Source organism: Castanea sativa, chromosome 5, assembly GCF_040712315.1.
Source record: "Castanea sativa cultivar Marrone di Chiusa Pesio chromosome 5, ASM4071231v1".
NCBI lineage: Eukaryota > Viridiplantae > Streptophyta > Magnoliopsida > Fagales > Fagaceae > Castanea > Castanea sativa.
The window spans coordinates 77,875,814-77,893,553 of NC_134017.1; the positions used below are offsets into that span (position 1 = coordinate 77,875,814).

The window sequence follows — 17,740 nt, forward strand, 5'->3', positions numbered from 1 at the left end:
TCTCTCTCATCTATCTTTCTCTTTCCTCTCTTCACTTCTTTCTTCTCTCTTCTCTCTCTGTGCTTCACCAATGTGCTTTGCCAATGAGTGTGCTCTACTAATGATTGTGCTCCGCCGATGGTCGTGGTCTGATGTGCTCTGACGATTTTGTGGGGCTGGGTTTATGGGTCTAAGTTCATGGGTTTGAGTTTGTGGGTCTGGGTTCATGGGTCTGCATTCGTGGATCATTGATGTGACTGGAGTTGAGATCGAGGTGGTGGGTTTTGGCTGGGGTTGAGATCGGGGTGGTGGGTTTTGGTTGGGGTTAAGAACGAGGTGGATGGGTGGTAGTGGGTTTTGGTTGGAGTTGAGACAGGGGTGGGTGGGTGGTGGGTTTTACGGTGGCGACGATGGAGGTTTTGTGGTGGGTTTTCTGCTGTGGTTTGTGGTAGTGGTTTTGGTTCAGCGTAGAGCGTGGGTCGTGGGTCACCGATCCTGGGTTTGTGTGTGTGATGTGTTTTGATTGCTACAATGGTGGTGCTGTGACTTGTGGTGGTGGTGGCTATGGTGGGTTGTGGTTGCTACAATGGTGGTTATGGCAAGTGGAGCAGTGGTAGGGGTGGGTTGGCCGGTTGCTATAGTGTTGTGTGTGGAGTTGTTTTGTTATTATTTTAATAAGTAGTTTATATTATTTAAATGAAATGGTAAAAAATATAGAGGGTTTGATATTGAGTGTATTGTAAAATAAGTGGCTAAAAGTTAAAATTTTGGGTTTTGTAGTAAATGCTAAAAATTTTACACAGCTTGATAAAAATGCTCATAGAATGCATCCTACTGTCTTCTGCACGCAAAAGTGCTCTAAAATAGAGAAGTCCCTGTCTCATGACAATAACTCCAGCAGATTTCTTCATGAAAATTGCTTGCTTTCTAGGTAGCAATAAGAAATTAAGAACAGGTCAACATATACTCGTGCGCCCGCTCACACACACGCACAAAGAGAGAGAGAGAGATTTATCATATTCATATAAAAAATCAACTAAAAGTTTGACATAACAATATAAGGCCACAGCACAAAACTGTCTCACATCAATGTATGCCAATATTATCACATGCCTATCCCTATTTGTAAAAGTGCAAAGACTGATGCAAAATTCAAAACAATAACAAATTTGGATCTCCAAGTTAATATAGATGTAAATAATAAGCGACACAAAGACACAGATAAAAGTAATGCTGCCATCAAAGGGACACAAATAAGGTTGAAACAGAATAAGGCTAAGAGCTTCAAAAAATGGGCAGAAATTAAGCATCTGGTCCAGTCTAAGTGCCTCCCTTTTGTTTTAAAGTGATCTTGTCCCCAAGACTCAGGGCAATACCTTGAGTTTTACTTCTTATTCTGATGTATCCACCCAGCTTACCGTCTGTTTGTTTCTCGATGCTCACATTCACCAGGGCATCCTCCCCAAAAACACTCTTTGCATAGAGGTTAGCAGCAAGGAACCCACACTCCCCTTCTAGAGCCGATCTGAATTCAATCAAGGAATGATCAGAACAAGCACAAATGAAGATCAGTCAGTCACCAATCATTTCTTCCCAAAAAGTTTCATACAGAAGGATGTAATGGGAGTATAAATGTAACTAGTTAACTAACTTTTATAACAGTAAAAGCAAGTATATTAGGCAAATTTTTTTAAAATTAGTTAGAAATATTTACACGTTGCAACCTCATAGCTCAAACCCTTCCCCCCCAACTGGACCCCCAAACACTTAGTGCATGGGGGAAGTACCATCCTGTCTACAATGTCAGGTGGTTAGGCAATTTTGGGATTCTTTCAAATTAAACACTATGATTCCACTTATCAAATGAGTTACGATCATAAATTTAAAAAGAAGATTTAAGCTTTATATTTCCATCATGCATAATAAGTTGGGGGAAAATAATAGTTGTGTGCTAGATAATATCCCTTATATTAGCAAAATAAATATCTATAGCAATGGATTCCACTACTGTCAGCCAATATATAGCTGCTGCATAATTTGTGCACATATTGGCAGTGTCTAAGAATTCTGATCTTGAACTTGGGAATTATAAAACAGAGATGATTCTGTAGGGTTTCATCCCTTTTTTCTTTTTTCTGTTTTGATAAATATAATAATTTTTTCTTCTTTTGGGCTTGATAATTTGACTCATGTACCTCACAGGATTAGAACCGGAACCTCTTATCCACAGCCTGTGATTAAGTGGGGTGAAAGTTTCATTTCGCTGCAGCGTTTTGATAATTTAGTCAACCCCCCCCGCCCCCCCCTCCCCAAAAAAAAAAAAAAAAAAAAACAACCACAACAAAGCCTTATTCCCAAATCCCCTATCGTATTTTCATTAATTCATCAGCCTAAACCTAAATCTGCAAACATTGTCAAGTAATCCAAAAATTGAGCCTCCAAAATCTACAAAAGCTTATGAAATTCTATTCCAGGATATAAAATAGCCACTGATTGAGGTTTTCCAATGTAGAATTTTGGAGGTGAATAGTTAAATCTGAATTTTTTTTTATTATGCTGTTATACTATCTCACTTTCCATTTTAGAAATTTTCAAAATATAATACAAAAGGTTAATAGTAATAATTAAAAAATCATTCTATATAAGATTGCAAAATGGCAGCATTTAAAATGTATCATAAGACAAAGGTCACTGTCAAACAATCATCATAATCCCAATCAACACTAACATAAAAACCATTTTTCTTTTAATCTCTAATCTTTTTTGTTGGCTCATCCATTGTTTACTCTTCCCCTATACTAAGTTGCACTCCTTTTAGCCTTTTATTAGTTATATATAGAATTTATATACTTATAAACAAAACACAGAATGGGCAACAAAAGATAAATCACGTGTATTGACCAATAAAGTTCGTGTTGAACAAAAAAAACAATAAGTTGAAAAGTGAGGTCATACATATTTAAGCTACACTTTTTTAGGGATTGGTAACCCAAAATAAAAATCCCCATCACTGCATCATCATATTACTACTAACACATGAAGACTGACAAGCTAAATTTAAATTAGTTTAGGATCAGAAAATATAAATCAAGTCAAAACCACTGTATTTGATTTTTTTTCCTTTGTTTAATATAAGGCATCAAGGTTGCCTTCACTAAGTTCCAATGCCCTAAAATTATATCATGTTGACTGGGCAATTATTTACTTTCTATTTACAATTACTTATGGCACAGTAGAAAAAAAGGAACCCAAAAGGAATGGGAGCAGGTGGCTCAGATGGTATTTCGAAAGAAAAATCATGTGATGAGCATTTTATACAGGAAAAAAAAAGGTAAAATAAGGCGATTTTTATAGGAATCATCATAGATTACTTTCCCAAACTATGCTGCAGCATTTATAATAAAATCATCTTTGTGCATGCCATAAACCAAAATTAACAACGAAATCTGTATCCCTCTCAAGTCTTACCTAAAACAAAAAAGAAACAAACACTATATAATATGACCTACATCCAAGACTCCAAACAAGAGTACAACATAATTTCTTATACTTTACATCATAATTCACAATGGTTCAATCAAAATAGAAACAACCCCCTCCCCCCCAACAAAATAAATGAGACAAATATGATGACTGATACATTCAAATGATTCACACAAACAGATCCTTAATCAATTAGCATAAGGTAAAGAAGATTAATGCAGAGTTATAGAACTTACGGTGGTGTGAGGCACTTCATGTTGGTCGACTTGATAATATGGTCAAGAAATTCCTTCTCATCTTGAAGGACTGTATTTACAGCAACCTGAGAAAAAACATTATATTTATATAAATTATAATGATGACCAATAATCCCAAAATGCTGAGATACCACAAGCACAAGATGAGGAAGAGATGCTAAAACTAAAGCCAAAAGAGATATAGACATTGTCTATAGGATATGAATCAACTTATGCCACAGGAACTTAGACATTGAGAAATTTGAACTAAAACACTGAAACCCAAGCTATATAGATGGGGAATTACCCAAAAGCAAATGCAAGCATAATGTCACAAACATCCTACTTGAGTGACAGATCACTAGCAAAGGTAAATGATTAGATAGCAAACATCCTATAAGCATAACATTGTTTTTTTTTGATAAATTCCTAAAAGCATCACATATGAAGATCAATGAATGAAGATGTCCCCTGGCCTATTTATCAAAAAAAAAAAAAAAAGTTAATTCCCTGGCCTAACATACAAAAGCACCAGCTTCCAGTCAGTAAATTTGCTAGTGAAAAGAGAGATCAAGCGCAGCACCATCAAAATGAGCCTCGATTTCTGCAAATAAAATGGAATACAAATTCTGTATCCGATAAGGAATGATAACTGATTTTAAATGATGTGGCACCATGTACAACCTTAGATTCATGAAAACTAAATATCGGTGATGAACTGGGCCCCCTCCATTTCAAAGAAAAATAAGTGGATCATTTTCCTAGAATAATATAGCATGCAGCAGCAGCATGCATGGATGCAACCAACTAATAATAAAAACCAACGTACATTCAGTTCTGTTAAAACACACCTTTGGCAGAAACATTTTGTTCACCATCTACCATCATCACTTTAAACATAATTTAAGAGTTTTTATTTATGGTTTTTGATACATGAATACAACTCATGCACGCATACAGGATTGAACTTAATGAAAGTCATTCTCACCCCCTTGTTATGGGGGGAGAAGATATCATTTGGTCCAAAAACAATTGGTCTCAACTTCAACATTTCATGTTTGAATGAAATGGTTTCAAACAATTACCAGGTATGGAAGAAAACAAAATTTTCCAGGGGCAATTTAAATATGTTCTAAAGGCAGCATGTATGATCACTTCAATGAAGGTGAGAAAAAGCCTAACCAGGTTCAGATTATTATTATCAAAAAATAAATAAGGTTCAGATTATTGAAACAAATACATAACCAATAAATACACAGTTGAAAATAACAGCAATGATTAAAAAGACATACCTTGTTTTCCCACTCAAATTCAGCCCACATTGTTCTAAATGCCACATCAGCACATGATGCAGGGGAGATGTAGTCCATTATATCGATATGGATGTCATTGAGGACAATAACATTTCTCTCAAGAACATTTGAGGAAGTCTCATATACAATATTACCAAATATGACTCCTGTTTCAGTTGAAGAGACCTTAATGTTTGCCTTAATTTGTTTGCTTGACTCTGGAGCTAGGGTGTAGTTTTGTGGTCGCTCAACAAGTTTGAGATCACCCATGGTTGCCAACTCCAAGCATAAATTCTGGAGGGTCTCCTTGGTTCGGTTGATGACAGTAACATCAAGGACTATGTCATAATGATGAACTGTCACATATGCTTCAGCATAGACAGGATCACTGAAACCTGTAAGCTGAAGAATCCGATTGAGCTTATTTGCATCATCTCCATCCTTTGTGAACTCTCCAGTGGCACGCTTGAGATCATCTTGGACCTCATCTTCCAACTCAAGTTGGCTCATACCCTGAAAATATGTGCATATAAGAAAGCATATAAAATTCAAATACTTGAAACAAAAATTGAGGAATACAGGCAGAGAGAAGAAGCTGACCCTAAAAACTGATCAATGGATAAAAAAAATGTTCACAAGCTCTGTATACATCACCACAAAAAGATTTTCTCCTTTAAGAGTGTGTTTGTTTGGAGAGATTTTAGGGAGGATGGAAAATTTAGGAGAGAAAAGTGGAGAGAGAAGTTTTAGTGGGTGTTTGGTTAGGAAGGGGAGTGGAAAAAAATGTGGTGGTGCCCATGTGTTTTCTCTCTGGGCCCACACAAAAATTTTCTCCCCAAAATGGGGAGAAAACTGTGGGGAGAAGCTCACTAACAGGAGCTGCCCAAAATGCCCCTTCACACTCTTCTTTTTTTTTTTTTTTTTTTGATAGGTAATCAAAGAAGTAATATTAATAGGAAAAGTAGTACATGATATTCATGATGATGAACAGAAAGATACAAAGAAAGAAAACTAAGGGAAGGAAACTCTAAGGGAAAACATAAACTCTGAAAGAGACAGAGAATCCGTAAAACCCCAACAACGAGACCACTCGAAAAGGCTTCTCTGACATAACACCTTTAACTCATCCAATGTCTTCTCCATGTTCTCAAAGGAGCGACGATTTCGTTCCAACCAAATAATCCACAATAAACACCCTGGAATCAAATTCCAAATATTCGAGTTGTGCTTCCCTAACCACTGATGCCAACAAGATAACAACCCCGACACTGATCTAGGCATAACCCAGTGGATACCAAAAGCCTGAAGCATAAGAGACCATAATGAATGAGAAACAGTACAATGAAGAAGAAGATGGTCAACCGACTCCCCATCACAACAACACATACAACACCGATTTGCCAAAGGACGCCGACCCCTAATCATGAGATTATCCAAAGTGAGAATCCGACCATGAGCGGCTGTCCACAAGAAGAAAGCTACTCGCTTAGAGTGGGAGTTGGCCATCCGAAATTTGAAGAGGTTTAATGGTCATTACTTTATCTACCCCTCCCCCTCCCCCCTCCCTCTTCTTTGCTAACTTTTATTTATTTTTTCTTTCTCTGTTAATGTTCACATTGTTTTAGGATTTTTTTTTTCATTCCACTATTTTCTTTTTCTTTCTTTTGTTTTTATCACTTTCTTCCATAGTTCATTTTTCCTTTTTTTTCTCTTTTTTTTTTTATTTATGTTACTAACATGCACGTTCACGTTGTTTTGGGTTTTTTTTTCATCTCACTTTTTTTCTTTCTCTCTTTTGTTTTTATCACTTTCCTTTCTCTTTTTTTTTCCCACCGGTTTTCTGATCTGGCTTGTGCCTTTAAAATAATAGTTAAAAAAAAAAGTGAAATTTCCATACATAATTTTTTAAATAAATAAATGTGTATAAAAAAAATTGTATTGCCTTTTGTTTTATTTAATAGGGTCATACTTGTAAATTTATACCAACTTCATTTTTCATAGTTTTCCATCTCTCCACTTTTCTATCCTCCAAACCAAATACATATGAGAGAAAACTAAATTTTTTTCTATCCTCCCACTTTTCCACCCTCCAACCAAACGGACCCTAAACGTTTAAGGGCCTCATGTGACCAAGGAAGCACAAATACTCCCGGATATAAAAGGATTACTTAATTAATTATTAATATCTCCTCTCTCTCTTGCTCACACACATACACACATTAAACAAAAACTAAATACAAGAAGAACCAAAGAAGTATACAGGATATATACCCTAAAGTTCCTATTACAAATTACAAATACAAAGAGTCTATGAAAACAGATGACTTCAGAGGTCTATGGGCATCCAATGACATGCAATAACACAAACCTATAATTGAGATTTAAACTCTCCATGGACAACTCTTGGTCATTAAATTTCCTCCTATTCCTCTCTCCATAAATGCCACATTAAGCAAGATGGGGCAATATTCCGAAATTCAGTTCCAAAGGACTTTGAGCTTCATTGCCTTTCACTGTCTTAGGCATCACTCACTTCACTCCAAAGATTACAGAGATAAAATTCCATAATCCATAGCAACTGGGAAGTGCAATACCAAATTATCCACATTTTTGTCATTAATCTAACACATAACGCACTTATTGGCCAGCAATACGCCTCTCCTGATAAGATTCTCCAACATAAGCAGTTAAGTAACCCCACCCCCAGCACCCTCCAAACAAAAAAAAATGCCATCCATGCAAAAAATGCTTCCTTCATAAGAACTTTGGTCTTCCAAACTGCCTTCCAAGGGAAATCAGAGTGAACACCACCTCTTAGTGCCCCAAAAATGACCTAACAGTAGATTACCCATTTTTACTCAGCCTCCAATTCATCTTGTTCTCCATAAGCTCTTGAATAGAAGGTAAACATAGAAGATCAAAAAACTTTGTTAACACTTCCAGCCCCAAAATATTGAGCTGACCTCAATAAAACTTGGATTCCAGCGCACTCCCCATTGTTTAGCTCCATGCCAGAACCTTACAAATTTACCATTGCCAACAGTATATTTAGTAAATCAACTAAAAGACACCTAATCCTCCCTGATTGTCTTCAAGACCCCAAACCCATGAGATTGACGGCCAAGATCCAAGACCAAACCCCATATGCAATCCCCACCAATATCCTCCATAAATGATCACTCTCTTAAGCGGAACTCCAAAACCCTTTCCCAATAATGCCTGATTGAAAGTAGTCAACTTCCTTATACCCAACCCGCCTATACAGAACGAAGCACTTAAATTTTTCCAATCTACTAGATAGAATTTCTTTTACTTGCCCATGCCTCCCCAATGAAATTCCGATTGAAGTTTTTCCAATAAGTTGGCTATATTTACAGGCATGGTTAAAAGAGTCATAAAATTCTCTCTCTGAAGCTAATAACTTTTTAATTAATTCTAATCTTTACATAAAATTTGTTATTTACATTTTATACTAGAGATTAGCATACTATCTCATTCAAAATATTTATTTAACTACTAATGTATTAAAGTATATCCTTCCATATTGTATACAAGATTTTCAAATTGATGTACCACTGTGTCCATTATGATTCATATGCCTATCCCATCAGTCTCTATGAAAGAGAGTCCAATAATAAGCTATTAAGTTCAGTTCAAGAAAGACTCTGGGAGAACTTTAGTTTTTTTCCTATTTAAATCATGAATCATCCGTACATTCAGGAAGTATCAATAAGTACTGGTAATAATCCTTTCTTTCTCCTAAACATGAAGTTCATCTATGATTTAAACCCATGTATTGGCAATAATAGCAGTCTATCACAATTTCATCCATTGATCTCCAAGACCATATTGTAGATACATCCAAAATTTGATAACACTTGATGTCTCATAACACACAAGATTTGTTAAATAAACATCTTCAATATGAAGTTCATCTATGATGGTTATTCGCTCGTTTCCAGCCCTTCTCTCTTCTCTTCTATTTCTTAACTCTAGTTTTTGATATTCATGATTATGTAACTATCATATACAGCTTGAGATTCTAAATCCTATGAATGAGCTCTGCCTAGGCATACTATCCAAATAAATTTCATGAACTACTATCAGCATAATCTATCAAGCATCAAATCTGAAAGTAATGATAAAACATTTCATGATGCCATGTAAGTTTATCGCGCGCAAGATATAAGATAGGCAATAATGCCTTACCTTCCTGCTCTTCAAATGGTAGAAATCGATAAGATCATCCGGTTGTGCATTAGATATTTGGGCCTTAGCTTTGAGTTCCTCTGTCTCCCTACGCTGCTTATCCGCAAGCATTTTCACAAAGCTCTCTCTGCAAGACTGCAGCCATATCTTCCTTACCTCATCACCAGTATTGCACAGCAATCTCATGCAAAGAACAATCCTATCACGAGAATCATTATCAATCGGCTGTGGAAGAACCGATGATTCACCCAATTGGAGCATCGACACCATGTACAATAAAGCCTGAGTAGATGCCTTATTCACTTCAACTTTCGATGGCTGCACCTCTTCCAATCTCAACACAAGCTTTGTCAATGTACAAGCCACAACTGCCCCGAGGAAAAAGTCGCCCGATAGAATCAATGATCTCAAGTTTCCTGTCGAAGACAACAATCCTTGAACGAATGTAGGAGGCGACATTGCAGTTTCTAGTGCAGCACTTTGAGTAGCATAAGTGCCGTCCGCGAGAATCGCGGGCCTTCGAGAAGAAACAGTGGTGGAATTCACTTGCTGAACTTTCTTCGCACCTTGATCTTGCACTTCCCCTTCTTCAGTCACTGTAAAAAACGGCAACTCCCCGAGACACTGCTTGATCGCCGCGATCCCTTTCTCCACTTCAGAGAGAGACAAGCAATACTCACCAATGATCCAAAGTGCACACGAGCAAACCCTCGCGGCGCGGATCTGGTAAAACGTATCCAAAAGCCTAGTTATAATCGAAACACGAAGCTTCGGATTGGTCTCAATGATCTCCCTAACGAAAACCACCACATCAATAGCCGAAGCCACATTGGAATCGCCTAAGAAATCCATCAACAAATGCACCACAGTGCTCGCAACCTCGGGGAACTTGATCGCGCAAGAATGAATCGCTTGGACCAGCATTTGCCTATACTCTCCATTCTTCTCATGCTCCAAATTCTGCGTCTTCACAACCTCCTTCTTCAACATCATCACCACCTCATCCACATTCCTCGGCGTGATCAAATCCAACACAATGTCAATCGTCTTCTTCCTAATATCCAAATTCGGCGTCGAGAGCGCTCGCAGCACATCCATCACCATCTCCACCATAATCTCCCGATGCGAAATCCTCAGCTCATTCAACCGATCCAAAACGATCAGCTTCACGTTGTTATCGCTCTGCGACAGCAGCAACTGGCAGTACGTGTTCGCCGCCGCGCGAATCGCCGTCGGCGCCGACGAGAGCGACACGAGCGTCGTCGCGCACTCGTAAACCACCGCCGTCGACTGCGCGTTCAGCAGCGAGATGATGATCTTAATGTACTTCCCTTTCTCGGCCTTGTTCGCTCGGCAAACCTTCCGAATCAACTCCAGCACCACCATCTGGAGCTGCTCGCCCCAATCGGCGATCCGATCCACATTCCTAAACAGATAATCCACCGCCCGATCCTGCGCGCAGTTGAACAGCATCAGAAACGCGTTGCGCTTGCTCGAACTATCCTGCTCGGAAGTCAGGAACTTCTCGACGATCTCCGGCGCCGAATCCAGCAACTGCTCCCCCTGCGGCAACCTATAAACCGACATCACCGCCAGCACCGCATTCCGCCGCACGAACGGGTGGCGGTGCTCGAGGTTCGACAAAATCGACGGCAGAAGCGGCTCGACGATCTCGGACTCGTTGAGGCGGCAGAGGAACCGGAGCGTGACGCCGCGGATGAACTCGTTGGGGTGCTGGAGGTTGTTGCGGAGGTTCTGGCAGATGAGGATCATTTCCGGGAGTACTTTTCCCTTGGAATCGGTTTTCTCGATGAGCTCGAGGTAGAGCAGGAGGAGTTTCTGGATGGTGTGGTCCTCGGAAGGGAGGACGTAGCGGATGATGGTGATGAAGAGCTGAGGGATGGTCTCGCCGTTGAGCAACAGCATGATCGCCTTCTTGAGGGCCTCGATTTTGGATTCGACGTCGTTTCCTTCTAGGGATTCTTTGATCTCGTTGGCCAGTGCTGGGGTTGCTTTGTCGAAGTGGACGAGGAGAGTGCATGATTTTTCCATTTTGGGGATTTTTTTGGGTGGGAATTGGAATTCCGATCTGTTGGGGAATTGGATCTGTGTGGGAAATTGGTTTTTGTGTAGAGAGAGAGAGAGACTGGAGAGTAGTATCACATAGTGTGAGAGAAGAGAAGGGGAAAATAGATCTGGATTTTCTGGTGAATCGAGAATTGGCAAGAAAAGAAAGCGGGTGGGAATTGGGAAATGGGTCGGGTTGGATCGATAAGGTGGGTGGGTGATGTGACGGACTAACGGGCAATGCTAACAATTAATAGAACCCCAGACTATAGTTAAAAAATTTGGGTTTGGGTCCCGGCCCCAGAAACTAGACTGGACTGGACCAGATCGAACAAATAATGAGAAAAAAAGCCCATAATTAGAGTTGGGACCTCTTTTTTCTTCTCTACAATCGGCAAGAGATTCTCTCTTCGAACTTATTTTTTTTAAAGAGGTGTTACGTTCATAATATTTTTATAACAAATTATAGGTAGTTAGTTATTATTGGTTCAAATTTGAACCTAACACTAAGATTACTTTTTTGCCCCAACAATAACAACCAGTAACATCCTGCCACTTAAGATTTGTTGTAAAAATATTGTAAAAATGTTGTGGACATATCATTTCTCTTTTTTTTATGGTTCAAAAATATCATCATTAATGAAAATTTTGAATTCAAAAGGCAAACTCCTGAAATTTAGGATTATTTTTTTACTTCACGTTCATCTTTTTATTCCCTAAAATCTTGCCTTTTTATTCCTTTTTCATCCAAATAATAGTAAAATACCTCGATTTAAAAAAATAAAAAACTAAGAAAACTCCTAAAATTTAGCTTTCTTTCCCTTCATGTTCATATTATTTTTTCTACCCCAAACTTTTCTCTATATCACTACACCACTTTCAAACACATGTTCAAAAAAGAAAAAGTAATGCTACTACCACAAACTATTTTACAATATTTTTACAAACTATTGATATGGCCAATTTCTTATTGGTTTTCACGTAGTCCTTATTTGATTTAGAAGATTTAACTTAAAAAATAATCAACACTTCTTTTTATTAAATTTTTTTATTAAACGTATTTAATCATTCATATTTATATAAGGCATGCTAGTTTAAGACTTGATTGTCGGTTTGAGATTAACGCTAAAATAGCAAAATTTCTAAAGCGGAGAAAATTAATGGTTAAAAAATTTATGAAAAAGCTGCTAGTTGTAAAGATAGATGTTACAACTTGAGGGAAGACTGACCTCCTAACTGATAGATAGACTACTTCAAGGGTCTTTCTTTGTTAAGAAACATCAAGCCATATCCCCCTCAAAAAAAAAAAAAAAAATCAAGCCATATAAATAGATGGCTTTACAAGATAAAGCTAACATTTAAAAAAAAAAAAAAACATGCTAACAATTTATCTTGTTCATTATCTGATTATTCAACTCCTAATAACAAAAATAAAGTCTTAAATAATTGAATAAAAATTAATTAAGCACGTAACATTCCTTATGCCTTAAAATCAGCCCTTGTCCTCAAGGGTTTAATTTGAAAATGACTGTTAATTTGAAAATGATTGTTGCATAAGAGCTCGATCTTCCCAAGTTACTTCTCATCTACTGGATTGCTTCTTGGGCTATTTGACGCTGCAAAACTATCTATTTAAAAGTTGTTGCATGCTTATATAGTGTGAAGGTGGAATAATTTGATTTTGTGGAGCTCATATGGCCCCATCATTTTCCTAGTTAGCTTCTCTTGTTCATAGAGAGCCAAATTCCTCTCTTTGGTTGCACATTGCCCACCACTCTCTTTAGTTGGTGTCTCTTGTTCATATCTAGCCAAACGCAAGTACTTGTATATCACTTATATATATATATATATATATATATATTTTTTTTTTTTTTTTTTTTTTTTTTTTTTTTGCTTTCAACTTCTAGAGTTTGTATCACTTTCAATTTGTGCATACATTCCAACAATTGTTCCAACCATGGTTCCTTCAAACTTGGCTCTGATACCAATTGTTACAAATCTAATTAACCTAACTGAATTTGTTGGTTACTTCGAGAGAACCAAGACCTTCCAATTGATAAATAAACTACTTCAAGGGAGTCTAGACCTCCAAAGTAAATACTCACTCAATAATAATGTTTTTTTAGCTTTCTTTATTAGTCAACATCAAGCCATATAAATAGTCTTAACATTTAAATTCATTAGAAACCTAATCTTTATTAACAAATTAAAAAGTAGATAAGATTTATTCAAATACTAAGCTAAAAATTTATCCTATTCATTATTTGATTACCCAACTCTTAATAACAAAGATAAAATCTTAAATAATTAAATAAATTCTAACCACATCACTGTAGAATTGGTTATCCTTATCCTGGCGAAAATAGCCAAATAGCACCTTTTTGCAAATTATGTTGCAATTTACCACTGTTTCGAAAATATGTAAAAATCTACCACTTTTTGGGTACTCGAGTGTGGCAAAATCAAGTTTTCCATGGTACTCGAGTTTATGGAACTCGGGTACCATGGAAAAATTTTGACAATTTTTAATGGTACTAGAGTTTCAAAAAAATGTGGTAGTTCCCTACATCATACATATTTTCAAAACAATGGTATATTACTAATTTTTTTGGGAAACAGTGGTAGTGAGCCATTTTCGCCTCCTTATCCTCGTTAAAGTGCTAGCTAATGACCACTATTTATTGTCATTGGGATTCACCTCCAATCTTGCATGCTCGTCGGTTTAAACATTTTCAAATACCATTTCATAAGTGGTTTATTGCAAGAGAGCTTGAGAGTTGTGTAGAGTTTCTAAAAGAAGATAAGCATTTAATTTTATGCAAGACGTATTATAAAGAGTTTTGAATATTGCACTAGCGAACTGAAGCATCATCCAAAAGGCCCAGCGTATCTTATCTCTATGCAGTTCATAGATCAATGCAATGAACAATTTATTGTAAAAGGAAATGAAGAACTTATTGAAAAACAATTGATGCAAATTGTTTATTAAGATATTATAAATGGAATAATAAGGAAGTACTGAGACACTATTTATATGCAAAATTCAAAAACTCTATCAAATTTTAGATTTTGTGGATGGTTCCTAACCCCCCCCCCCCCCTCTCTCTCTCTCTCTCTCTCTGTCTCTCTCTCTCTCTCTATATATACACACACATATATATAACACACACACTAATGCAAATAATGCCAAAATGGTTTTGTGCTTTCAACTACTTTTAGATGACAATTGAATAGTAAAAGTTAGTTTTTGCTACTATTACTTCCTTAATGATTCATGTTGCTCCCCACTAGAGTTGATTTCAATTGAATGGTAAAAGCTGATTCTTATTACTATTACTTCCTAAATGATTCTTGTTGCTCTCCACGAGTGTTGATTCCAGTTGCTCCCCACTACGCAAATAATGCTTATTTTACCTATAAAAGGGCTATCCATTTCAAGTTGTATTCATAACTTATTTTCTTACTAGCTTTAAATTTCCCTTTAGTCTCTAGGCTACTTATGGAAGTTCCTAAACTTTTAATATATATATATATATAAACAATATATGTTAACACCCCCAAATTCAAACATAATAATCATTATTCTCTTAATTACATACATAGCACATCATAAAAAGCGAATTTTATAATTTTATAATTTTATAAATCCATTCTAGTATAAGTACACTACACTTAAAATTAATAAGTGAATCCTTCTTTTTAAGAGTCCATTATCAACTTACTTGAGTAATACTTGGGCTAAGAAAGTTTTAATTTGATGTGCTTTTTTGGATCAAGAAGACAAGTGAATCCTGTTTTTGAAGAGTCCATTATCAATTTATATGTGTAATACTTGGGCTAAGAAAATTTTAATATGATGAGCTATTTTGGATCAAGAAGACAAAATGGAAGCCGATAATTTTTGAGTGGGCTTGCTGGGCCAAATCCTTAGCCCAATACCCTAATAAAACAAAAAACAAAAAAATTTCTTCAGTTTCTCTCTCCTTTCCCATAGAGTTGCTATCAGGCCCATCCTTAAAAGTTATTGGAATAAAGATACTTAAAGAATGCAATCCCATCCACTCCAACATAGATTTCAAGCATCTGTAACCATAATTATCTACTTGCAGAATTAGGTAGGCTAGCATTTTAGTATTATTAGTGTCTTCTAATGAGCATTTTGCTAGATTAATTAGGAATTCTAGTAATGAACTGGGCACATCTACATGAATGGCAAGAAGTGAATATCATGAGGCAAAGATCATACATATGTGGTATAATGCCAATGTAGCATACTAACAAACTGATAGTAGTATTGTCCAAGATAAAATTACACTCTGCAAGTAAATGATTGAGAGTCAATGATCTTTGATCTCTTTGCTTAGTCCTTGAATTTATTCTTCTTCATGAATTACTAAGATTGTACCTAAAATGAAAGTTTAAGACCTTGATTAGGTACACATGCTAGATGTGAAGATCTGGAAGGAAGTTCCAAAACTTAGATATATTGTCTTGGTATCAATATCTCAGTTGGAAGTCGGAACAGAGGACATGGTAAATTGAGAAACATTGAAAAGAATTGGGCCAAAAATGAATGTTCATTGTGGAGAAAGATGTACATCTTCTGACATGGTACTTCGCAACTGATACCATGAGAATTCTCTCTCTATGAAATAAAATTCGAAGGGAACAACTGTTTTAAAGTTTACAGATAGCTCATTACCCTTCAAAGAGCAAGAATTGGCTCTAAGGACACAATATCTTATACATTACCGATATGGCCTGTTGTGATTAATTCATAATAAAAGTGGTGGATCCAGATAAAAGTGATATTACTCCAATCACAATTGGTCATATAAACATTTGTAAAAAATGTTATGTCTTTAACATTGCTTAAAAAGAGAATTCAATATCATGGTCTATCAAGGCATTCCTAAACAAAAAATAAATCTCCACATATTGCTAAAAGACTCATGTTCATTATCACAATGATGTTATAATTCTAGTATCCCACATGAATTAAGTGTAAGTTCTTGGACACCCTTCTTTTACAAGCCAATTTTCAAGAGTAAGTTCTACTAATGGGTTTCTAACAAATGAGGAGGTTGTCAAAATCAATCTCAGCTTAGTGACACGAGGCATTGTATACATTGAGAAAGATGGCGCACCAAAGCTGCTTTTCTATATCAACTAACCTGGCTTTCAAAAGCACTATTCAACAAATTCTTTTATTTCTTTCTTTATTCTTAGATGTAGAATATGACCACTTGAGGATATGCATGTCTTATTCTCCCTTTTACTTTTTAATTTTGAACATGGGAAAAGTTTAATTTTTCCTGCCCAGTAATTAAATAGAAAATTTAGTCAAGTTTATGATATTAATGATTTTTTTATATCAGTTATTTAGTTTGTGTCTTTTTATTATAGAAAGAGAAATTTTTAACAAAAAGAAGACTGTATAGTGTATTTGGTATCTCACCTCAATTAAGGTCCATGTTAGATTTTTTTTTTTTCCCCTGTGTTTGTATCTGTTTTGGCTAAGACTATGTTTATGATCCAGCCCTTTGCTATGTCTATTTTTAATGGTAAATTCCTTGCTCTTGTTGTAGGGATGGATGACTTTGACTTCACAATCACCCTCTACTATTGGGGGAAGATTAGGAATAACGCATATAGATATGAAGGAGGGGAGATAAAGACAAATGAAGATAATAATTCTGATGAAATGTCACTTGTTGAGATATGGAATAAGGCCAAAGATTTTGGGTATGGTGAAAATGATGTATTTATGTATAGAGTGCCTACTATGCCATTTGTAGGTGGTTTAAAACCTTTGGAGAATGATGTTGATGTAATGAACATGGTGAAGTGTATTAGGGGTTATAGTGAAGTGGAAGTGTACGTTGTGTTCTTAGATGATTATGAGAATGCTATTGGTATTGAGGGAGATGGGGAAGATGGTGATAATGAAGGGGGTAATCTTGATGAGGGAGATAAAGTATATGGAGCTGTTAGTGAAGAGGATAGTGCTCATAAGGTTCATTTTGGATGCAGTGAAAGTGACAATGATGATATGTTTGCACAATATATTAGCAGTGGTGAAATAGCCTCCAAAGTAAAAGGCTTACCTGATGAAACCTTATATCTTAGAAAAGATAAGCAGGTTAAACTCAAAGAGGGGAGAAAGGGAAAGGCTAGTGCATGTGGTGTTAGTCCTAGTAAGGTTGATGGCAGTGGGGTTGATCCTAGTATTATTGGTCAGAGTGAGGTTGGTGCAAGTAGTGTTGGTCCTAGTGGGATTGATGCAAGAGGTGTTGATCCTACATGGGTTGATGCAAGTGGGATGAAGATAAGTGGGAGTCAAAGACATCTGCAAGTCTAGTTAGTTCATCTGATGATGAAACTAGGCCTAGGTATCCTCAATACCATGCACCAGAATCCTTCTCTGAGGTGCACTTTGAAATTGAGATGCAGTTTGCCACCAAAAAAGACGTC

At 36.5% G+C, this 17,740-nt stretch overlaps 1 protein-coding gene across 1 annotated transcript; it reads right to left on the bottom strand.

Moving 5' to 3' along the window:
• Window positions 1-977: 977 nt before the first annotated feature.
• Window positions 978-11,459, bottom strand: LOC142633912 (coatomer subunit beta-1-like). Its single transcript, XM_075808173.1, has 4 exons — window positions 9,200-11,459; window positions 4,991-5,503; window positions 3,699-3,784; window positions 978-1,504 (listed from the first exon to the last, which is right to left on the bottom strand). The coding sequence occupies exons 1-4, from the start codon at window positions 11,249-11,251 to the stop codon at window positions 1,300-1,302; spliced, it is 2,856 nt and encodes a 951-aa protein (XP_075664288.1). The 5' UTR covers window positions 11,252-11,459; the 3' UTR covers window positions 978-1,299.
• Between the last annotated feature and the right edge of the window lie 6,281 nt (window positions 11,460-17,740).

Excerpts from the sequence above, each read along its gene's own strand:
- LOC142633912 (XM_075808173.1), bottom strand. The coding sequence starts at position 11,251 with ATGGAAAAATCATGCACTCTCCTCGTCCACTTCGACAAAGCAACCCCA. Across the intron at positions 3,785-4,990 it reads AATTTGAGTGGGAAAACAAG|GTTGCTGTAAATACAGTCCT; the intron begins GTATGTCTTTTT and ends GTTTTTTCTCAG. Across the intron at positions 1,505-3,698 it reads ATGAAGTGCCTCACACCACC|ATCGGCTCTAGAAGGGGAGT; the intron begins GTAAGTTCTATA and ends GATTGAATTCAG.